At 37.6% G+C, this 24,925-nt stretch overlaps 2 protein-coding genes across 4 annotated transcripts in view; one reads left to right on the plus strand and one right to left on the minus strand.

Annotated features, from left to right (window-relative positions):
- TRMT13 (tRNA methyltransferase 13 homolog) overlaps positions 1-23,178 on the minus strand; it is a 25,631-nt gene extending 2,453 nt beyond the window's left edge. Inside the window, exons 1-10 of one of the 3 annotated variants that reach the window (XM_060139511.1) lie at positions 22,934-23,178; positions 18,832-18,878; positions 18,678-18,744; positions 10,358-10,420; positions 10,113-10,182; positions 9,850-9,956; positions 9,333-9,500; positions 7,530-7,602; positions 3,239-3,313; positions 4-436 (exon numbers count right to left, since the gene is read on the minus strand). In XM_060139511.1, coding sequence (XP_059995494.1) covers positions 4-436; positions 3,239-3,313; positions 7,530-7,602; positions 9,333-9,500; positions 9,850-9,956; positions 10,113-10,182; positions 10,358-10,420; positions 18,678-18,744; positions 18,832-18,878; positions 22,934-23,080 — 1,250 coding nt within the window. In that variant the 5' untranslated portion in view covers positions 23,081-23,178. Of the gene's footprint in view, positions 1-3; positions 437-3,238; positions 3,314-7,529; positions 7,603-9,332; positions 9,501-9,849; positions 9,957-10,112; positions 10,183-10,357; positions 10,421-18,677; positions 18,745-18,831; positions 18,879-22,933 lie in introns of those variants that run through there. The other 2 variants (XM_060139513.1, XM_060139512.1) reach the window with 2 other exon arrangements.
- Positions 23,179-23,201: 23 nt separating this feature from the next.
- Positions 23,202-24,925, plus strand: part of SASS6 (SAS-6 centriolar assembly protein) — a 52,147-nt gene continuing 50,423 nt past the window's right edge. Inside the window, exons 1-2 of the mRNA XM_060141904.1 lie at positions 23,202-23,264; positions 23,373-23,491. Coding sequence (XP_059997887.1) covers positions 23,202-23,264; positions 23,373-23,491 — 182 coding nt within the window. The remainder of the gene's footprint in view (positions 23,265-23,372; positions 23,492-24,925) is intronic.

The raw sequence follows: 24,925 nt of genomic DNA on the forward strand, positions 1-24,925 counted from the left end.
TACCCAGGCAAACTCTCAGTGCTGTCATCTGTGATTCTGTATCCTCCATCATCATGCTCTTCACTGCCATCATTCTGTTTATCTTTTCTTTTTGTGGAGATATTTGAAGCTTCCAAAGATGTTTTTTGCATCCCACAAGTCGCCCAACTACTCATTCGCTGGAAATAGTGGAATTCCACTGCTCCAAGGCCTAGAGCCCTGAAATATTCTTTGCCCACATAATGTCTCCAATCACACCTGTGGTGACAACAGAGTGCAATAACAATGCCAGCCACAGGGGTCCACTTCTCTGGGATATTTTTTTCATTTCCTTCCTTGGCCAAAGTGTTAATTTCTTTTTCTGTTTTATCATTCTTTACGCGTTTGGCTAAAGGTTCTTCATTCCTTTCCTCACAACTGGCAGCATAGGTTTCAACCAAACATCGTAATGCAAGATCTGCAAACACAATTATGTGGCCCCCCCCAAACCACATCATCTTTAAAAATAAGTATTTTTTACATTTATTAGGCAGTATGGTTTTTAAAAGCCCAACAAAAACTTACTTAGCTCTATACTTGTACTAATTCTTTCATATATTATCAACTTTGTTCATATTTGCCCTTTTCTCATTATTGTACCATTTTCTCTAATGATTTATTCTGCATAAAGTCAACTTCCCCCCAAAAAACTGTGTGAAGCTTAAGATCTAAAATTTGTAAAACTTTTTGTCCAACTACTCAAATTTGCTCTCATTTCTCCTACCCTTGTTAAGGAAACGACTTGTATAGAAAAAATTTATGTCTCTATATTTAACATTCCAGGGAAGTTTTGAGCTTAAAGAACCCAAAGAAAGAAAGAGGAAAGGCATTGGCTAAGCATCTGCTAAGTTGATGTTAGGTGTCAGTCTTGAAATGTAAGATGTTCACAGCAAATAGTGAAGAGTTGAGAAGAGTGGAGTCAGAAGGTGGAAAGTAGGCCTTGCTGAGTAGCCTTACTATAGTTATACATTCATTCAGCAAATAGTTATTGAATGCTTTTCATGTGCAAGGCTTTGTGGATGTATGATGATTAATAAACACAAACTTAGAGAAAAGTGAACTCTATATTAAAATGAAAAATTTATAGTCCACTTAAAAACTAAACAAATGGATTTTTGATGATTATGATAATTTCCCACTGACGACTGCTCTATTATTGACAATACTGGAAAGACTCCAAATATACGCTGTAAAATCCACATTTTCTGTCTGATTAGAATGTCACACTGTGTTTGATCAATCAAAAACATATGTATTTTTAAACTTTATTATCCCAAGATGTCACAAATGAATAGTAAATGATCTGATATTTTACTAGTATATATAGTACAATATATGAATTTAAGTCAACAAACTATCAGGAACGTGTTATTTGGAGAAGGCGATAGCTGATTTATTATTTTATAAACTATTATTTTCTGACAAAAGATATTCAGTCACTGTTTTACTTATATTGGAGTTAAGTAAATGGTTTTCAGAAATGGGGATAATCAGAAAAATTATTAAAAGAATGAAGTTATTTTAGAATCAGAAGGAGCTTTAGCAATCCATCTCAACCCCCTCCTTTACAGAGAACTTGAGGGACAAAGCCACGTACCTAGAAAGGGACAAGGAAACACAGCACATTTGTGGCCAAGATTATTTATTCATTCAAATAATAAATAAATAAATAAATTCTGAACAAATTCATTCAGAATTAGATATATAAACAGAAAATTAATATACAATGAGCTCCAGATATGCAGAGGCAACTATGATAAACACTAAGGAGGAGTATCTTATTTAGGGAGTTTCCCTGAAAGTGGTGACAATGAGCTGAAGAAGGAGTAGAAATTGATCAGCTTAGAAATGGACACATTATAGTATACAGGAAGGGTTAGAATGTATAGACCAATAGATATAGAGGCAGAAAGTGGCAAAGAGAGGAAGGCAGAGGCCAGATTAAGACTAGGATGTCATGTTAAAGAGCTTAGACTTTAAGGTGTAGGTGACTGGGAGCTACTGAATAGTTTTAAGAAGGGGAAAGACACATTAGGTGTGTGGAAGATGGGTCTGAGTATTAGTATTTAAAGGACAAGTAGTGGAAAGACACCATGAGATATACAGAAAGAATGGCACAGATGTAGGGGAAGAACCAGGGAAGAATGTCACAAAAGAGAAGAAAACAGAATTTCCAGAAGGGTAAGCAACAATAGCAGAGATTTTTCATTAAGATGATGATAGAGTGATGAAGGGAGAATTCAGATAGAGTGAATCAAGGAGGGAAAAAGTGTGGAACAATGAGAAATGGCCAGTGTAGATAAGATTTCTGAGAAACTTGGGTTAGATGGGTAGGAGTAAAGGAGCATTTTTTGTTTCCTCCCCAGGATAGAACTGGCTTACTTCAGAAGGCTTTTATGAGAGTTAAATGAGACAAGGTACGTGAAAATCATCTAAAAACTATGAAGGACAACACATATATAATACTTAAAGTCATCTCCAGCCAACTTGAATAACTCTTATGGAGACTCCAAGTTCCCCATATGGGTAGACATGAAATTAGCAGAAGCCAGAAGAAGATATAACAATAGTTAACATTTATTGAGCACTGATATGTGCCAGACACTTTATATGTAAACTGGCAAATTATATGTTGTTATCCTCATTTTACAGACGAGATAACCAAAGCTCAGAAAGGTTAAGTAATCTGCCAAGGTTATACAGCAAAGTTGAACCCTGTACTATCTGATTTCAAAGCCCATGTTCTTTCTACTTTATCATGCTACATCTGATGGATCCAAGTGCTAAGGCACATCTTAATGTTTCCGTTTTTGTTTTCCCTAGAATCCTGATACATAATCATCTTCTAGTGGGAGAAGTTTCAGAGTCCTTCCCAAGCAACTCCTCTAAAAAAATGAGTAGCTTCTGGGATAGAATCATACAGTTTCCATAAATGGTTTATTTCCTTTTTGGTTGAAGTATAACCCAACGAACTTTAAGGTTCCATATGACACAGTATTTACACGTAAAACTCTTTAATTCATCCTGCAAAATGGCCAAAATGAGCAGATAAGTAGGAAAGCTCTAAATCTGATATAATACAGGGCCAGTGCTACTATGAAGATTAATCAGTTGCAAACAAAGGATAAAAACTACTGAAAAGAGACTCTTTAAATATTTGAGACCATGTTAAGCTAAAACTTAATGTGTTCGTCTCGACATTATTAGTATGTTTACATACCTGTTGCCACACCACACAGATGTTTTCCAATTCCTACCACAGGTAGTTTTTCTTTGCTTAGCAAAGGAATCTTGTCTGAAATAAAAAGAAATGAGAACTAAGTTAGCTCTCTTGTGAATTAAGGCATTAAGTGGCCTCCCAAAGAGAGAACTAATTAGAATCTTTGAATTTTAGGGCTGAAAGAGACACAGACAAAAAATTCTCACTTTATAGCTTAGGAATAAGAGGCTCAAAGATGTAGTGACTTGATAAGTAACACAGATGGCTACGGACATAGCCAGAATCAGAGTTAAAAATTTTTCTGTCTTCCTTTTCTTCCCACCTCGCCCCCAGCTGGTTCTTTACTCCCGAATTAATTTCTTGACTTTTAGGCCAATGCTATTTCTTCTATACTGACTCAAGACTTTACCCTGTAGAAGCCTTATTTTGCTAAATATTATTACCCATTGATAAAAGGACTCAAAAGTTTCCTTACTAGATTTATTTTGCATAACTAATATATATGATAAATACATATAATACAACCGACACTTTATATTATAGAATACTATACTCAATATTATAATCAAACTAAAGATATAGCTTTCATTATATCTTGATAATCAAGGATAAGATATTTTAGCTTTCACACTGTTCTGAATATGAATAAAAGAAAATATTCATAATAGTAGTATAAAAGTAAAATAAAAAAAGACATCTACAAGGTAATGCAGTAAAATGTAGTATATCACAGTTATGGCTTCCATTTTTTCCTCCCTATTCATTTTCCTTTTTCTAAGATTCTGAAATGAAAAGTATGTTTCCCCCTACGAATCCAGCTACAGCGCCCAGCACAGTGAATTGTCCAATGGAGGTCCTTAGTAAATATTTCAAATTCTTTGTTGCTTGCTTTCAGATGATATCACATACTAGGAGAAGAAATTGGTACCAACTGGAATAGTTTGCCTGTGTAAGGTGGTTCAAGAAACTTATCCTCAATCAGGGTGAAGAGAAAGGTTGTCTAAGAAAGCCCTTATGGAATTGGGGGCATCAGGAACCTTGGAAGTAGAGCTGAGTTAGTTACTGATAACAGAGTGTGCCTGCACAAAGTCTGTTTAACAAGTAATCAGATCCTCACCTCATAGCCACCTGGTGACTACCTCTTTACCAACTGGTGGAAAACTGTAGGTTAATTCTCTCAAGCAAGTAAAACAGGAGGTCACTGGGTTGAAGGATAATAGGAAGTTGAAAGTTGAAGTGTGGTAAAATAGCAGGATTAAGTGAGTATGCGTATAGATTAAGCTCTTGTCACTGGGTCCCAGAATGTTGGTAATCAGACCTTTACCCTCTAGGCAGGTGATCAGAAGAGTCTTTTCTGGGGAACCTGACCAGCCCAAGAGGAAAGATCATGTTCTAGACAGATCATTCCAAACTGGAGCTCAGAGGCAACAACTCCACCTGAAGGCTCAGAGCTCTAAGTCCCTCAGTCCTCAGTATGAACACACCATCAAAAAGCACAGATGTTTGAGCAGAGCTTCTAAGTTGAAAGAGACAGACCAAAACAAATGGAAAAGAGCAACTGAGTGAAAATAGAATATGAAGGGAGGATACTTCTAAAAAAATCATTAATATCCTCACAAAGATAGTATAATTATGAAAAAAGAACAGGTTACAAAGATAAATTCAGAGGAAAAAATATCTTAGAAATTAAAACTATGACAGAAGAAATTAAGTTGAAGAAATCTGAGAAAGTATACAAAAAAGGCAAAAGATATAGAACAGAGAAGTAAAGTCAAGAAAAGTAGAGAACCATTCCAGGAGGTCTAATAACTAAATCATAAAAGTTCTTCCATTAAGGGAGAAAAGAAAAAATGGAGCAGAGAAAATTATGAAAGAAAGAATGCAAGGAAATTTCCCAGAAAGCTGAGAATACTGGAATCTCTCAATCAGGATTTCTCATCCTTGCCATCATTAACTTTCGGCCCCAATAATTCTTTGTTGTTGGGAGCTATACTGTACCTTACAGGGTATTTAGCAGGTCTCTGGTTTAGCAGGCTCCCTGGCCTGTATCCACAAGATGCTGGCAGCATGTGCATTCTTAGGACAACGAAAAATGTCTCAGACATTGTCAATGTTCCCTGAGGGCCAAAACTGCTTCTAGTTGAGAATCACTGTTATACACAAAAGAGTCCATCAAGTGCCCAGTACAACAGATAAAAATATAACTACATCAAGACACATCACTGTGAGAATTTACAACACTGAGGACAAAGAAAAGAACCTATAAATCTCTGTAAAGAAAAAAGCAGATGACACACAAGGGATCAGGACTCAGAATGGCACTGAACTTCTGAACAACAATACTAGTGGAGTAATAGTTTCAAAATTCTTAGAAATAGAAATATCCAGACAAATCAAGTGTAAGGGTAAAGTAAAAGATATTTCCAGACAATGCAAGGTCTCAAATTTATCTCTAATCCAATTGTTTCTCAGGAAGCTATAGGAGGAGGTGCTTTCCCCAAAGACAGTAAATCAATAGAGGAAGATATGTGATAAGATGTGGAAAAATAAATCCCAACCTAGGAGAGTGAAGGGAATCCCCAGGATGAAAATGAAGAGAATTTTAAGGTTGACAATTGTGCTCCAGGAACAGAGGGCACCCAGTCTACGTTGCAATGTATCTGAAGGATCCAGGAGAGAATTTTTCAGGAAGATAGAAACTAACAGAATACTTGGTAAATGTATTAAAACAAATACAAATTTTAAAATTATACCTTTTTGTTTAAATTGAAGTATAATTGATTTACAATGTTGTGTTAATTTCTGCTGTACAGCGAAGTGATTCAGTTATACATATGTATATTCTTTTTCATATTTTTTTCCATTATGGTTTACCAGGAAATACTGAATATTCCCTGTGCTATACAATAGGACCTTAAAACAAACACATTTTTAAAAGACCAAGTAAACAAAATTTTAAATTAACTATTAACTCAATAAACAAATTTTATTTACTACATGGGCCAGCTGTGGTTTGCGTCACAGGGCTGAATTTAAATTAGCAGAAGAGGTTGCTGGCATATGTTTGCATTATTTTCATTTTATTTATTTATTTTTGGCTGCATTGGGTCTTCGTTGCTGTGTGCGGGCTTTCTCTAGTTGTGGCAAGCAGGGGCTATTCTTTGTTGCGGTGTGTGGGCTTCTCATTGTGGTGGTGGCTTCTCTTGTTGCAGAGCACAGGCTCTAGGCACACGGGCTTCAGTACTTGTGGCTCGTGGGCTCTAGAGCACAGGCTCAGTATTTGTGGCACACGGGCTTAGTTGCTCCGTGGCATGTGGGATCTTCCCGTACCAGGGCTCGAACCTGTGTCCTCTGCATTGGCAGGTGGATTGTTAACCACTGTGCCACCAGGGAAGCCCACATTTTCATTTTAAATAATATGAAAAACTATTTTTTTTTTTTTTTTTTGTGGTACGCGGGCCTCTCACTGTTGTGGCCTCTCCCACTGTGGAGCACAGGCTCCAGACGCGCAGGCTCAGAGGCCATGGCTCACGGGCCCAGCCGCTCCGCGGCATGTGGGATCTTCCCGGACCGGGGCACGAACCCGTGTCCCCTGCATCGGCAGGCGGATTCCCAACCACTGCGCCACCAGGGAAACCCTGAAAAACTTAAAAGGTACAGAAAGGGCATTAAAGAGTATGACTGGGGTGTGTGTGTGTGTGTGTGTGTGTGTGTGTGTGTGTGTGTGTGTGTGTGTGTGTGTGTGTGTGTGTGTGTGTGTGTGTGTGTGTGTGTGTGTGTGTGTGTGTGTGTGTGTGTGTGAAATATGAGGTCCATAGAGATGGGTTATTTTCTTTGGTACAATTTAAAATTGTAGGAAGTATTTTTTACATATTAGCTAGGCAGAAAGTATCTTTTACATATTAGCTAGGCAGAGAACTATCTCATTTCTGTAATAGTTTAGCTAAAGCCATCTTAACTATAGGCAGAAGGCTAGTGTATGGTATGAACAGACTCAGTAATTAATTTAAACAGGATAAAGAAGCAACATAAGGACATATTCTCAAAACTTTTAAGCTATTCCCTAGTATGATACTTCATTTCTAGTTGATAGTGAAAAACAATTTCTTAAAGCTTCAACCCTAATTCCATTTATATTTACCTAAATGTTAGATATAACATTCTATATTAACAAAGGATTAATCTCTGTTTTCCCTGAAGCAGTGTTCTGTGGGATTGGATTTCTAAGCAACGCTCAGAGTTTGAAATTTCTATGATTTATGGACGAGCAACTGCAAGTTATGCAACTTACTCAAACACAGGTGCTGAATATCAATTTGAAGTCTCTCAAACACTGAATTTTTCTTTCTGTGTTTGCCATCTACCTGCGCAAACAGAACATTATTATAACAATGCCTTTTATGTAAAAAAAGAACAAAAGCTTTATGAAAAAAGATTTCTATTTGTTTTCAAAATTCAGAGCAAATAATTTTCCATCTTAGTTTTTAGTGTTTAAAAAGTAGAATTGTTAATTAAAAAATTTAAGATTGTATATTCTGTGATGAAAACTCCAAAATAACAATATTGTACATCTTTATAAGACTTTAACATTTTATAAATTATTATGTACACATTATTTCCTTTAACTCTAAAAATTCCCAATTCACTGATGAAGGAATTAAGGTTCATAGTTAATAAAAAGCTCTACTTCAACAGCAAGTTCATTCAAAACTGAACTCATTATTTCTCCCTCCAAACTATTTTTCCCTTTCCTTCTTCTGTATTCCCTATCTGAGGGAAGCACACCACTTAGTCACTTAAGGCACAAAAGGTCACCAGAAGAACTCCTCTTTCACACTTAATGGATAACAAGTCACCAGGTCTCGGGGCTTCCAACATCATAACATTTCTCACACTCTTTCCCTCCTCTCTATCTCATTGCAACATCCTTAGCTCTGGCTCATTTCTTACCTGGATTACTGGATAACAATGATCTTATTATTAATCTCCCTAATTCAAGGTTCACACTCTTCTGACACAGCTTCAATGGTACTGCTAGGAGGAACTTTTAAAACCCTTTTCTATTTACTTCACTAATTCTTATATACTCTCAGCTACCACCTCCTCCAGGAAAACTTCAGTGACCCACACTAGACTGAGGCTGGCACTCTATCTTCACACTCCTATAGCATCTGGTACTTATCACTATCATAAGACACTTAGCATACTGAGCCAAGATACTTGTAAGTCTGTCCCATTAGATTTAAGCTTCCTGAAGACAAGAATTAAATCTTGTTTCCACTGTACCCCCAGCTTGTAGCAGGATAAAGTCAAACTCCTCCCTTCGCATAAAATATGAGCCCTTCCAGAGTCTAGGCCTCCTCTCCCATCTCATCACTGCTGAACTCTACTTCACACCATGGACTTCCATCACACAGAAATGTTTCCATGCCTCCCTGCCGTTTCAGGCATTTAGTTACACACTTCTTGCTTCCTAGAATGCTTCTCAAACCCTGTATCTAGCAAATACCCACTTTTCAAGATATAGCTCAAGCACCACCTTTTCTGTGTAGCCGTTCACCATCCCTTCTCTGCAGTAAAACTTGTCACTCCCTCCTTTGAACCTACACTGTACTCTGTACGACCTTTTTTCATATTTTAACCCTTTTCTATAATCATTTATCTGTTTGTCTCTTCTTTCCAATATAAGTAACAGAACATAGGGACGTTGTCTTATTTGACTTTACCCAATATCTATCAAGGTGCTTGCGGTATGCTCAATAAATGTTTACTGAACAAATAGTTGGTAAGTTTCAGATGTAGGTTAGGACTTAAGACTTTTAACTCCTAGCTTGAGCTTGGCTCTTTCCACATAATTTCTTGTCTCTGTAAATATTTTAAGAACTCAGATCAATGAACTATCAAAATTTAGATTAAAAAATTTACCTTCAGTTTAAATCATCAATATAATTAGAATAAAAAGCTATAATCAAATAAACACAAAAAAAATTCATTTTCTTTAAGAGGCCTGTTTCTGAGTATCATTTTTTTTTTTCCAAACAAGAAAAGTGCAAACAAAGTTTGGTTACCAATATACTACAATGATTTCACTTACCTTGAATCTTGTGGTCACCTTTTCTACTAGGATGAAGTGAACTTTTTCAGCATCTTTTAAGGCAATATCAACCCAATGAGATAATTTTCCCTTTCCTGCTCCAAACTCAACAAAGCATCTTCTTGGACCAAGTAACTTTAATTTTTCAATGTTACCTAAAATAGAAGCCTGCAAACTTCACGAGATTATTTTATAAACTAGAGCAAAAACATTCGGCTCAAATGGGAAAATAGCAAGATAATTTCTATATAGGGCAGCATGTTCACACTGATAATTTTTGTTTGGCTTTAAAGCTTTTCTCTTGCTTTTAAATATTTAACATGTAATACTGAGAACCATATCCATTCCAAGGATTTTTATATATTTTTATATACATTTTTTGAAATGGGGATTCTGTACCCTGAAAGATAATCTAAACAAAATCTCATTAATAACTATATTTAGAAACAACAGAATGTTAGCTTTGACAAATGAACAAAAAGGCCATTTTTAGTAGAGTTACTATGGCTAAACATACCTGCTGTTTCAGATGTTTGGTTGCAGAATCACCGTTTTTAGGGTCATTAAGGGCATCATGCAACGCTGGATGGGACATAATTTGATCTTTAAGTGTAGAGTTCAAACCTGTGCCAAATAAAAGCACAAAAGCTTAAACAACCAAACATGAAACCATAGGGCTTTAAACAATGGTAGTAATATCTCTTAAACCACAGTGGAATTAACTCATATACCATCTGATTATTCTAAAAAAGTTTAACTTGCAAATTTAGGCAGACTTACCCTCACTTGCTTTTCTCAGTTTCTTAATTAAGTTTTCCATCTGCTCTTCAGAGAGAAAAGAAATTGGAACCTATATACAAAAATGGGGCGTGAGCTGGTCTGGGAACTAATAAATAACATTGATTCTATAAGAAAATGCATTCTAAATCAAAATAGTTAATTTATTCCAAAAATTGGAACACAGCTTATTTACAGTGTGGAGATGATCATTAATACTTTGTAAAATTAAAAAGTCAAGTACTTACTAATTGTTCAGGTATTTCTGTTTCATCTTTTAAGCCTGCATTAATATCTTGAATAAAGAAGTCCTGAATAAAAACAAAACCAAACCATAACAATACCGTTATTAACGTGACGAGTTCACAAAAATTAAGCTGAAAAACTGATCCGTGCCTTCTTCCAATACTTTGTACCTGCCATCCTCCCTTTCTCCCGTTCATTTATTCATTAAATAATTACTGAGTGACTACTATGGTCCTTAACTTGCTTTAGGTGCTGAGGATTTACCACAGTGGAGAACAGTACAGACAAAAATCTCTGTGTTCACGGATCTTACATTCTAGTGAGGTGGCTATTTGAATAAATATTTATAGTCTGAAGAAATTCATTAGTAATTTTTATTAAACTTTTTACCTGTCTCCAGCATAGACTGAGGACTGTGTCATTTTTGCTAATGGTTAAAGCAAAAACAAAGACCCAACTACAAATGGCTGTTTATCAGATAGGCAGCAGGGTCAAAAGCAGAGATAAGAAAAAATATTACAATGGTTTAGGTCTGATTTCTTCTATTTTAAAATACCAATTAAAATAGAAATGTCCTGTGATATTATGTTGTTTAAATTAACATAGTGAGATATTTATAGTCCATTTTCAGAGAGAGAGACTCTAGGTAAGGATCTAGATTAGCATTGTCCTATAGCACTTTCTGCAACAATGAAAATGTTCTACATTTACCCTGGCCAACTTGGTAGCTATTAGCCTTGAAATACGGCTAGTGTGACTGAGGAACTGGATTTTCAATTTTATTTAATTTCAATTGACTCAAATTTTAATAGTTACATAGCCATAGTTAATGGCTAGTGGCTACCATATTAGACCACGTAGATATAGATGAATGAAATAGCACAATTTTTACAAATTCTGTTTTGAAAGTGAAAACAACTCCTGGGACATTATGCATAGCAATGGGCTTTAGTTACGCAGATAGGAGAAAGGTAACATGTGGATTGTATGCTGCTACCTTTACCTATATGGGTAATAACGGAAACCAGTGATTAAGTGGAACAGGTGAACAAAGCAGGTATTAGAATATTTTGTTGGATGACTGGCAAAACCATAAGAGAAAATTAACTATAACTATTAGTAAACAAACGAGTGATAAGATTTTACCTGGGTTTCATGTTATACATAGTGTACTAAACACTGTTCTGCATTTCCTTCCTCTTATCTCGTCATCCCACTACTTTTCTCCCCTTCCTTTCCACTGTGTCCCAGCATGCAATGGAATCTGTGCAGGGGTATTCCATTTTTTTTTTTTTTTTGCCCATGCCATGTGGGTTGTGGGATCTTAGTTCCCCAACCAGGGATTGAACCCAGTCCACTGGCCATGAAAGCACGGAGTCCTAACCACTGGACCACCAGGAAATTCACAGGGGTATTCCATTTTTAATAAATTCATTTCTTCTCTCAAACTGTTTCCAGAACACGTATTCAACCTGCTTGCTTTAACTAAAGCCTGACACTTAGGTAAGGAAGATAACCTCCATGCATACCTGAAAGTAAAGGCAACATTCTTTCTTCTTACTGAGGGGCTAACTGGGGTAGTCATCACTTTTCTTCTACATGTTTTTTTCTTTCTCTTTTTTTTTAATTGGAGTATAATTGCTTTACAATGTTGTGTTTCTGCCATACAAGGAAGTGCATCAGCTCTATGTATACCTATATCCCCTCCCTCTTGTACCTCCCTCCCACACCCCCCCATCCCACCCATCTAGGTCGTCACAGAGCACCAAGCTGAGTTTCCTGTGCTTTATTAGCATGTTCCCACTAGCTATCTATTTTACGCATGGTAGTGTATGTATGTCAATCCTAATCTCCCAATTCGTCCCACTCTCCCCTTCCTCCCCTGTGTCCACATGTCCATTCTCTACGTCTATGTCTCTATTCCTGCCCTGCAAGCAGGTTCATCTGTACCATTTTTCTAGATTCCACATATATGAGTTAGTATACGATATTTGTTTTTCTCTTTCTGGCTTACTTCATTCTGTATGACAGACTCTAGGTCTGTCCACATCTCTACAAATGACCCACTTCCGTTCCTTTTTATGGCTGAGTAATATTCCATTGTATATATGTACCACATCTTCTTTATCCATTCACCGTTGGACATTTAGGTTGTTTTCGTGTCCTGGCTATTGTAAATAGTGCTGCAATGAACATTGAGGTGCATGTGTCCTTTTGAGTTATGGTTTTCTCAGGGTATATGCCCAGTAGTGGGATTGCTGAGTCATATGGTAGTTCTATTTTTAGTTTTTTAAGGAACCTCCATACTGTTCTCCACAGTGGCTGTATCAATTTACATTCCCACCAGCAGTGCAAGAGGGTTCCCTTTTCTCCACACCCTCTCCAGCATTTATTATTTATAGATTTTTTTGATGATGGCCCTTCTGACTAGTGTGAAGTGATACCTCATTGTAGTTTTGATTTGCATTTCTCTAATGATTAGTGATGTTGAGCATTCTTTCATGTGTTTGTTGGCAGTCTGTATATCTTCTTTGGAGAAATGTCTATTTAGGTCTTCTGCGCATTTTTGGATTGGGTTGCTTGTTTTTTTGGTATTGAGCTCCATGAGCTGCTTATATATTCTGGAGATTAATCTTTTGTCTGTTGCTTCAATTGCAAATATTTTCTCTCATTCTGAGGGTTGTCTTTTTGCCTTGTTTATGGTTTCCTTTGCTGTGAAAAAGCTTTTAAGTTTAATTAGGTCCCATTTGTTTGTTTTTATTTTCATTACTCTAGGAGGTGGATCCAAAAAGATACTGCTGAGATTTATGTCAAAGAGTGTTCTTCCTATGTTTTCCTCTAAGAGTTTTATAGTATCCGGTCTTACATTTAGGCCTTTAATCCATTTTGAGTTTACTTTTGTGTATGGTGTTAGGGAGTGTTCTAATTTCACTCTTTTACATGTAGCTGTCCAGTTTTACCACCACCACCTATTGAAGAGGCTGTCTTTTCTCCATTGCATGTTCTTGCCTCCTTTGTCATAAATTAGGTGACCATGTGTGTGTGGGTTTATCTCTGGGCTTTCTATCCTGTACCACTGATCTATATTTCTGTTTTTGTGCCAGTACCATACTGTCTTGATTACTGTAGATTTTTGGTATAGTTTGAAGTCAGGGAGCCTGATTCCTCCAGCTCCATTTTCCTTTCTCAAGATTGCTTTGGCTATTCAGGGTCTTTCCATACAAATTGTAAAATTTTTTGTCCTAATTCTGTGAAAAATGCCATTGGTAATTTGATAGGGATTGCACTGAATCTGTAGATTGCTTTGAGTAGTATAGTCATTTTCACAATGTTGATTCTTCCAGTCCAGGAGCATGGTACATCTCTCCATCTGTTTATGTCATCTTTGATTTCTTTCATCAGCGTTTTATAGTTTTCTGAGTACAGGTCTTTCGCCTCCTTACGTAGGTTTATTGCTAGGTATTTTATTCCTTTTGATGAGATGGTAAATGAGATTGTTTCCTTAATTTCTTCTAAGACTGAACCAGGAAGAATTAGAAAATATTAGCAGACCTATCACAAGTAATGAAATTGAAACTGTAATTAAAAATCTTCCAACAAACAGAAGTCCAGAACCAGATGGCTTCACAGGTGAATTCTATCAAACATTTACAGAAGAGCTAACACTTATCCTTCTCAAACCTTTCCAAAAAATTGCAGAGGAAGGAACACTCCCAAATTCATTCTGTGAGGCCACCATCACCCTGATAGCAAAACCAGACAAAGATATCACACAAAAAAGAAAACTACATTGATGAACATAGATGCAAAAATCCTCAACAAAATACTAGCAAACAGAATCCAACAACACATTAAAAGGATCATACACTATGATCAAGTGGGATTTGACCCAGGAATGCAAGAATTCTTCAATATACGCAAATCAATCAATGTGATGCACCATATTAATGAGCTGAAGAATAAAAACCATATGATCATCTCAATAGATACAGAAAAAGCTTTTGACAAAATTCAACACCCATTTATGATAAAAACTCTCCAGAAAGTGGGCACAGAGGGAACCTACCTCAACATAATAAAGGCCATATATGACAAACCCAAAGCAAACATCATTCTCAATGGTGAAAAACTGAAAGCATTTCCACTAAGATCAGGAACAAGACAAGGATGTCCACTCTTGTCGCTCTTATTCAACATAGTTTTGGAAGTCCTAGCCTCAGCAATCAGAGAAGAAAAAGAAATAAAAGGAATACAAATTGGAAAAGAAGAAGTAAAACTGTCACTGTTCGCCGATGACATGATATATACATAGTATACAAAGAAAATCCTAAAGATGCCACCAGAAAACTACTAGAACTAATCAATGAATTTGGTAAGGTTGCAGGATACAAAATAAATGCACAGAAATCTCTGGCATTCCTATGCACTAACAATGAAAGGTCAGAAAGAGAAATTAAGGAAACAATCTTCTACACATCTTTATGTAAAAATATTTTTCTTTTTAAACTTATGCCATCTGTCCTACTAGCTCTCACTTGGGAGGCATCTGGAAATGTATGGGGATATTTTGTTCTCAAAATGACTGAGAGGTGCTATTGGGAGACAATTATCTACAGGTCTCTCAATTTTCTGTAAGTCTTATAAGCAAAGGCACTGACCCCCCTCTATTCTAGACTATGTTTGCAAGGACATTTGTATACCAATCAATCTTGGAAGACAGAAGTAGTGTCTCCTTCTAGAGCAGTGGCAGGCCTGCTTATTGTACAATACAATAAAGAAATGTCTACTTATGGAACAAAGGTGAGGCAGGTTTCCTTACTGCTCATTTAAAAAGATGTATTTCCTAAGCTTGGCCTTCTTCAGCGATGACACAAGCTGTGCACAAACATGTGCAGCATCCACCAAGACCACTTCAACTTCAGGGCACTTAGGGATCAAAGGGAGTTGATGCAGACAAGAAGCTCACATTGCTTGCTGTGCAGCGAGTAATAAAGCCCTTTGTCTCTGACCCAGGAGTCTCATATCTTCTTCCAGCATCCACAATCCTATGGTAGGCTAACTTGTTAGCTTGAAAATAAGATTAAATTTCAAATCCTTCATACTTCTTGACAAGGGCCTTTGTCATCTTCCACTCAGAAGCCAGGAATTCTAAAAACAGGGATGCTCTAAAGTGCACAGGATAGGACTGTCCCACTCGAAATGCCAAAAGCCCCCACTGAGAAACAGTGGGCTGTTAAACATCTTCTAATTCTCCCAGCAGTTGTCAACTATCAATCTGTTGGTCATTATCCAATATTCATTAAGAACTTTGACACCAAGCTGTTCTTTCCACTAAGTTCAGCCAATCTGACTATGTTTTCAAGCCATCCAACAAACAGCTCTGTTTGACCTTTTTAATTCTAATGACCTTTGCTCCACTTTGGCAAACTACTCTCAGGGGGCTTCTAGATTCTGGTGTTACTATGAACCATTTAACCTCTGAAACCTTAAACTTCATTAGCCCATTCTTTGACTATAACTTTGTACTATGTTAGTACAAAGTACAGTGATTCTCTTGCTCCTAATCATATTCTTTCACCTTTTAAAGAGTTTCACCTTTTAAAGAGTCTATTTTTTCTCAGCTAATTTCTGGCTTTCCTTTCATGCCACCCAGTCTGGACACTCAGTACCATTGTTATCATTATCTTTCACAATCTGGTTCTCTGTCAAACCCACCCTTACAAAACCGAATGCCTGCATTAATATGACGTTTTTTGGGGGTTTTTTTGTCTTTTTTTTTTGCGGTACGCGGGCCTCTCACTGTTGTGGCCTCTCCCGTTGTGGAGCACAGGCTTCGGACGCGCAGACTCAGCAGCCATGGCTCACGGGCCTAGCCGCTCCGCGGCATGTGGGATCTTCCCGGACCGGGGCACGAACCCATGTCCCCTGCGTCGGCAGGCAGACTCGCAACCACTGCGCCACCAGGAAAGCCCTAATATGACTTTTAACTCCCAATAGTTTGAAAGTTAAAACTGCTGAACACTGCTGAAGCAAAGCTCCTCAGTCATTTGGACTGGTGCCAGTTCAAATTCAGTATCTCCATCAGTCTGACTCTCAAAGATGCCTAGCAATTATTCTGCATAACTCTAATTCTAAACTTTTACCTCTCTCCTCAAATCTCCTACTATACCATCACCTCCCTTAATCACCTTAACTCTTACTTCAGCAAGGAAGTGTAGCTATCAAATGACATCTTTCTCAATTAACATCCTGTTAGCTCAAATTTACCTGAACTGATATCCATCTTATACTACTTCCCATCTACGTAAGTGGAAGAGCTATTTCTTCCCTTCGACCTCTATTTTGTACCCTATTTCTGCCTGCTTCCTGGGGAGCCTCACACTAAGAGTGATGCCCTCTTCTATTTCCAACTTCTTCTTCTCTACTGGCTCATTACTCTAAGCATACAAATAAAACTCTTTTCTCCCATTTTATCTATCTATCTATCTATCTATCATTTATTTAAATTCATTTTTTGGCCACACCGCATGGCACATGGTATCTTAGTTACCTGACCAGGGATCGAACCCATGCCCCCTGTATTAGAAGCATGGAGTCTTAACCACTGGACTGCCAGGGAAGTCCCTCCCATTTTAAAACACACTCCTTCTGTCCTACCTTCCTCTCTGACTGCTATTCTACCTCTCAAGTTCCATTCATAGACTAGTTTCTTAAAAGAATAGTTGACACTTAAGATTTCTACTGCCTTGTCTTCCATTTACTCATATATCATTTCAGTCTGATTTCTGCCCACTCCACTCTATTTAACATGCATTTTGCTAAACTCTTTGATCTTTAACAACTGCCATATTGCCAACCCAACGGATTCTTTTCTGTCCCTACCTTACTTGACTCCACTGTGATGCTAGACACAGCTGATCACTCGTTTCTTTTAGGTGTCAGTGTCACCTAGAGCTCTGTCCTTGGTCTCATGCTCTAATTCCTGTCTACCTCTCATCTTCTATTCAGCTCTCCCCTTGTATTTCATACTTGTCATGTGAGTTACCCATGTTTTCTTCCTTGTCTGGATGACTCTCCTTTGACCTTTAGGTCTCATCTTATGACATTCCTTCAGAAAAGCTTCCTTGACTCCTTTCCCATCTCTCTAAACCCCTATGTCCTCCCCCAAAAGGGTTAGGCTCTTCTCCTTTATTCTTCCATAGCACTCTGTACTTAATCTATTTTAACACATATAATATTGTATTTTCTATCCCTTCCACTAGATTTTCATGTTATTTTAAGCAGGGTGCTTGGTACAATGTCTGGCATAAGTGCTCAATTAATATCTATTGAATAAACAAGTCCCCCAACTTCCCCCCAGTTCTAACTAATCTCTTACCCTGGGTAACTTAAAAATCCAAAGCTTCACCTATGATCTGTATGTATTTGACTTCTGAATCTTTATTACTCGCCCAACCCCTCTACTGAGTTTTGGACTCACATATCCAACTCCGAATTTCCAATCAGTCAACAACTTTTATTGATTCTGCTACCTAAATAATTCTTGCATTTATCTATATTCTTTCAATCCTCTTTAATTCAGTCTCTTATCATGTCCTACCTGGATTGCAGCAATGCCCCCCTAACTAGACCTTCTGATTGCAAGCTATCCTCCCACATTGCTCTAAGAGAAAGTTTTCTAAGAGATAAATCTGACCCCACCATTTCCTCACTTGCAATCTTTCAATGGTTCCCTGTATCTTTTAGAATAAGTACAAGTTCCTTGAAAACCTCAAGTGGTTTCTCAATTTCTGCCTCTGCACATATAGTTCCTTCCACTTAGAAAGATTCTTCTTTCTTTTCTTTGCCAAATCAAGACTTAGCTCAAGTGTTATTCCCTCTGGGAAGCCTTTCTTGACCCCTTGGATTTAATTTTAATGCAAGTATGTGCTCTTATCACATGTGTACTTACCTCTTTCATTGAACTTATTAAATAATGCCCATTATTTACAAGTTACTTACCAGTCTCAAGTAATTTCCATGAAGGCTGGGATCATATTTTATTGAAATGAATTTAGTAGGCACTAAGTAAATATTTTTGAATAACTAAACTGTGGAATTATTCTCTGAATACCACTCTTCTTGCATAAAATTCTGTTATCTCAATTAGGAGTCTAAGTGGATTCACAATCTGATGTCTTATATACAGTCAAATGTACTTGCCATATTTAAGCCTCCTGAGGCAAGAGCCTTGCTAAAAATTCACATTTGTAATCTACTAAGTATATATAAACATTACATACCACACATTTCACCATTCAGTTTTACTGATCAAACACTTACAGGTTTTGGCTTCTCTCTTGAGTTACATTTTTTCAAATGTTTTGCTAGTTGATCTTCATATACTGTGCTAAATTTAAAGAGAAAATTATTTAAAATAAGACTGTGATAATCACTGTTTCCAGCACAGAAAAACCCTTCTCTGACCCATACTTACTGTTTTGGATCTAAAGGACACAGGATTCTTTTCCGAGCATTTTCTTCCTAATTAAAAAAAAAAAAAAGGCATATTTATTTGAATAAAATATCAAGTTCACTGCTTACAGATACTAGATACAACTTCAGTGTAATCATAAGCTTATGCTATCCCAAAACAAGGTAAGGAAACCTTACAAGGACATTAACAAAACACTGGCAAAATCAGGTCATAGAGTTTAACAACAAAAATCTCCAGTGTCATGTGATATCACCTCATACCTCTCAGAATGGCTATCATCAAAAAGAACACAAATAACAAATGTTGACAAGCATGTGGAGAAAAGGGAACCCTCCTACACTGTTGGTGGGAATGTAAATTGGTGCAGCGGAAAACAGTAGGGAGGAATGTCAAAAAACTAAAAACAGAACTACCTTATGACCCAGCAATTCCATTCCTGGGTACATATCCAAAAAAACCAAAAACACTAATTCAAAAAGATACATGTACCCCAATGTTCAAGGCAGCATTATTTACAATTGCCAAGATATGGAAGCAAACTAAGTGTCCATCAACAAATGAATAGATCAAGATGTGGTGTATATATATATATATATATATATATATATATATACACACAAACACACATATACACACAGTGGAATACTATTCAGCCATAAAAAAGAATGGAATTTTGCCATTTGCAACAAAATGGATATACTTGGAGAGTTTTATAGTAAGTGAAATAAGTCAGACAGGGAAGACAAATACTGTAGGATATCACTTATATGTGGAATCTAAAAAAATACAACAAACTGGTTAATATAACAAAAAAAGAAACAGACTCACAGATATAGAGAACAAACTAGTGGTTACCAGGGGGAGAGGGAAGGGGGAAGGGGCAGTACAGGGGTAGAGGATTAAGAGGTACAAACTGCTACGTATAAAATAAATAAGCTACAAAGATATATTGTACAACACAGGGAATATAGCCAATATTTTATAATCATTATAAATGGAGTATAACCTTTAAAAATTGTGAATCACTGTATTGTACACCTGTAACATATAACACTGTACATCAACTACACTTCAATTAAAAAAACACCTTTGGTGTTGCTCATTTATGTATATCTGAGCAAATAATGCTTTGGACCAGGGTCTATAGCTTCAAACACGTTATAGAAAAGGCCTACATATGGAATTTTGAATCTATGACAGCACTGACTATAATATACACTATTATTTTAGGTATTACTAAGAAAGGAAAAATGTTGCCAATTTAAATTATAACATGTCATTGATTTTAAGAAGCATTTTGATTTCAGAGATGTTAAAATGTGAAAAAAAAAAGTAAAAAAAAAGTATCTCAGAAACAACGAAAGACAGATCTTCCTCAACTTATGATGGAATTACAACCTGATAAACCCATCATAAGTTGACATATCTTAAGTCAATAATGCATTTAATACACCTAGCCTACTGAACATCGTAGCATAGCCTAGTCTATCTTAAATGTGATCAGAACACTTATATTAGACTACAGTTGGGCAAAATCATCTAACAGCCTATTTCATAATAAAGTGTTGAATATCTCATGTAATTTATTGAATACTGTACTGAAAGTGAAAAACAGATGGTTGTATGGGTACAGAATGGTAGTAAGCATATTAGTTGTTTACCCTCATGATAACGTGGCTGACTTGAAGCCCTGGCTCCCTGCCACTGCCCAGCAGTGCATATCGCTAGCCCCGGAAAAGATGAAAATTCAAAGTACGCTCTCTACTGAATGCCTACCACTTTTGCAACATCATAAATCCAAAAAAATCGTAAGTCGAACCATTCATTGTAAGTTGGGGACTGTCTATATTGTATTTTAACCATTTGGTATGTGGCCTTACTCTACTAGCTTTGCAACTTTTTAGTATAGAAGAGTTACATCCTGTTCGTTTCTAAGTTACATGGATTTAACTACATATACTCAGGAAAAAAAAAAGGAATTAATAGTGTTGGCAAGTCTACCCAACACTGACATGAATCTGTATATAACAGGATAGCATAACAGTTAAAACCAAAGGTCAGCCAGACTACCTAGGTATGACTCCCAGTTCTATCTATCAGGCTCCTAACTATCAGCTCCTAACTCTACAATCTGAGGTAGTCTTACTGCCTCATCTGAAAGATGAGAATAATATATCTTACCTCCTAAGGATTGTAAAAATTAAGTGAGCTAATAGGTTAAAAAAATAAAACAAAACTGCTTAGCATGGTGCTGTTCATACAGTAAATGCTAAGTGTTCACGATTAGTATTAACAATTCCTTTTTCAGTTTATTTCAGTTCTGATCTGCCTCCCAGCATATCCATGAAACTATGTACACAGAATTTCATGAACATGCTAAGAGACTTTTCAGTATCTTTTGAAAATATAGTACATTATTCTTCCCTATTTGCTGACTTGAAAGTCTAACCTCCATGAAAGAGAAGACTCTATACTAACCTCCCAAAGCTTAATGATAGACTAGGGGAGAAAAGCACTTTTAACATTTATTATTTGGGTTTACAAACAGGGCTTCTCAACCTTGGCACTACTGATATTTCAGGTTGGATAATTCTTTTTCGTCCTGTCCATTGTAGGATGTTTAGCAGAATCTCTGGCCTCTCTCCACTAGAAGCAAGAAACACTCTTCAGTTGTGACAACCAATATGTCTTCAAACATTGTCTGGGGGTGCTAAATCAGCCCCATTTAAGAACCACTGGGTAAAACTGAGTACAAGTGATCTCAGCCATATATGACACTTAAGAAAAAAAAAAGACGGAAACAATACATCCAATTATAACATAAATTACAGATTCAGTAGGATGCCCAAAATTGAAAACCAAATCATAGTCATGGAAACTGTTTCCACTTAGTGTTTTGCAGTCTTTTTTCAAGGGATTAATAACACGATGTCATTCCTCTCCAGGAATATGGATCACCCCGTAAGGATCTATTCATATTCTACCACTGTCACCGTCTGCAGTCACCTCTGGGTGTCTGATTAAGGTGAAGTGTAAGGCCTTAGAGTGAAAACAAAATCCTCCTCCTATCAGAAAGTTCATTTTTCAATCAGGGGATGTTTGCTGGTGCTCTCAAAACCAGCCAATACAACAAAGAGTGTACTTCAAAGAGTTCCCATAAATCACAGGTCACTCACATTCCAAAACAAGAATAAGCTTGTTTCAGTACACTTCACCCTAGGCAAATATTAGCCAAATCAAAATATGAACCAGAGCTATAGCTATGAGGGACAGTAGGAAATGAAGGGGTTCTGGGGTTATCTGTACTGGATATTGCCTAGAAGGATAAACCATTTAACAAAGAAAAATAATGTAAATAATACTGGACATTCAGAAGGCGTAAAATCAGATGCTTGTCTCTTTGGTTTAATCTTTCTAAAACCTATTAAACATGCTCTTTTTCTATTAGCATTTTACTGTTCTTGATTTTTAAATTTCCTATCATATATATCCTAAAGAAACACACATACTAAAAATATGTTGTTTGACAATACAATCATAAGTATAATTGAACAAAACTGTACACTTTCTGTTCTCAATTTTAAAAGGAGAGTCAATTCTTACATGTTTTTAAATCTTTCCTTCCCCTTTTCAGCAAAGTAGTTATTAGTTGCTTTCAAAAGACCGTACGTCTAAATAAAAAATTTAAAAAGTTTCTCTCAACCGCATTGACAAGAAGTTATTATCACTCACGGAACAATGAAAACACAATTAGTGAAACCTTGGGATGCTTCTTTGATCACTCTTCTTTCTAAACCACCATTTCCCATCAGGAAGGCGGAGAGTGAGCGGAGGGCAAGAAGCGGTAGTCTGCCGTAAAACTAAAATCTAGCATTACCATGAGTTGGTATCAAGATAAACGGGTCACTGCTGGCGCTTTACTTAGTACAAGAAAACACTGCACTTCACTACGGCTCATCATCTCTCCCTAGGGAGGCCAGGACTGCGTTTATCGCAGGAAAAGCTGGAAAATCCAGGGGACTGAAGCAGAAATCTGTCAGAGGGGAGGTGCCGGACCAGGAAACTTATTTCCGACTCTCGAGAGGGTAAGGCGATACCAGACCTCCGCGGCTCCAGCGTGTTCACCACAGAACCTTTTTCCTGCTGCCACCACCATCCTGCAGAAGCGCTTCTTCTTTTCCACATAGTAGCCACATCGCCCCTCTGCTGGAAAGCCAGTTCCGTGCGGCGTCGGCGCAGAAGCCGCCATAATTCAGGTCTCACTTTGGGTGGCAAGCATTGATCGGGTGAAGAGAAGAAAAGTTGTCAGGTTCTCTCGGGTCTCCTTCCCTTAACAAATATGTCTGCCTCGGGTCCAGCCACGCAGGATAATGCCCGGAACTACCGCCCCATCCGCCGAAAATAACCGGAAGAAGCTGATGGTGGCTGGCGAGGTCCAAAGTTCCTGCCTAGCCCCTCTGTTTTATTTTTTCCCCGCCTCCTCCGCGGAAACCGAGCGCCAAACTCAAACTTTAACAGGACCCGGACGTCTTTTAGGCTAGTGCTGCGGGCCGCACTTGGAGTTTCCCGCACACCTGCCGGGGAAGCGGTTCAGCATGAGCCAGGTTCTCTTCCAGCACCTCGTCCCGTTGCAAGTGAAATGCAAAGACTGCGAGGAGAGGTGAGGTCAGCGTTACCCCGTGCCCGCGGATGGCGGTTGGGGTCGGGCCAAGGGGGAAAGATGGCGGCTCCAGCCAGTGGGCCCCGGCGTGCGGCTGGGTGTCTGGCAGGAGTCCCCGGGACGTGGAGGGAGACCTAGCTGGGACCTAGTGGCTACCTCTCACGAAGTCCGCCGTTGCTGAGGAGGGAAGGGTGTGAGAAATGGGACGCTGACCCGCATCAAGTTAAAAAAAAAAAAGATCTTATCGCTGAACATTCTCGTGGACAGTATAGCCCCTTTCTCTCTTTTTGAGAGGTAAGAACTCTGGCCCAGAGAACTTCATTTACTCGAGGGCTTACGAGTTTACAGCAGGGCGGGCACTAGAACTCAGGCCTTGGCTCCCAGCCTTTTTTTTTTTTTCTTTCTTCTTTGAATTATATTGGAAGTAAATTTAAGCTTCGACTTAAAAAAAATCAACTTTATGGTATATTGCCTTTTTTTCACATTAGTTACTAAAAATAGATTACGTTTAATAGACTAAAGACAGTTGGGGAAAACTACAATTTCATCCATTCATTTTTTCATTCAACAAATACTGCATACTTGCAAAACGCCTTGCTGGGCCCTGGGGATACAATGGTCAGGAAAAAGTCCTTGTGTTCGTGGAGTTCACAGTCCAGTGGGGGAGGAAGTAAAGGCCAGTCTCACAGGTAAATGCGAAATTACAACTGACTAAAGAGGTGGTGCTGTTGAGGCTTAAATACAGAGATCTGGCTGGAAGTCAGGAGATTTCAATTTTGTCTCAGTTCCACCACTGAGTGTCAGCTGTCTCTTAACTTCTCTGAACTGTAAGTTTCCTCCTTTGTAAAGCTGATATAGCAGGCCTACCTACATGGTTGGTTGTTAGGAGGATCAGGTGTGAAAATGTGTGTGAAGACTAAATGGTGTGGAAATGTGACATATAAAAAATGAAGACATTTTTATATTGAGTTGCCAGTAATGTGAAAGTAGTATATAGTGCAGAATTCGATTCAGAATCAATTGGCAGGCCAGGCAAGGAGATGGTACCAAGACCAGCAGCTGTAAATGCAGATCTATAGGTTAGTTGATCATTCTTTTGTGCTGCCCAGTATGGGAGCCACTGTGGTTGTTGGACATTTGAAATGGAGCTAAGCTGAACTGATGTGCATAAGAGTAAGTTGCATGTTGGACTTTGAAGACTTACTAGGAGAAAAAAGGAACGTATAATATTTCAGTTTTTATATTGATTATGTGTTAAGGTGACAAAAATGATATATAGGGTTAATTAAATATTAATTTATCTGTTTCTTTTAATTTTTTAATGTGGCTTCTAGAAAATTAAATATTACATACATGCCTTATATTTGTGGACAGCTGTGTTCTAGAATGATTACAGAAAGATAAAAGAAAGGGAGGGCGTAATTCCTGATCCCA

Source organism: Lagenorhynchus albirostris, chromosome 2 (genome assembly GCF_949774975.1).
Source record: "Lagenorhynchus albirostris chromosome 2, mLagAlb1.1, whole genome shotgun sequence".
NCBI classification, from domain to species: domain Eukaryota; kingdom Metazoa; phylum Chordata; class Mammalia; order Artiodactyla; family Delphinidae; genus Lagenorhynchus; species Lagenorhynchus albirostris.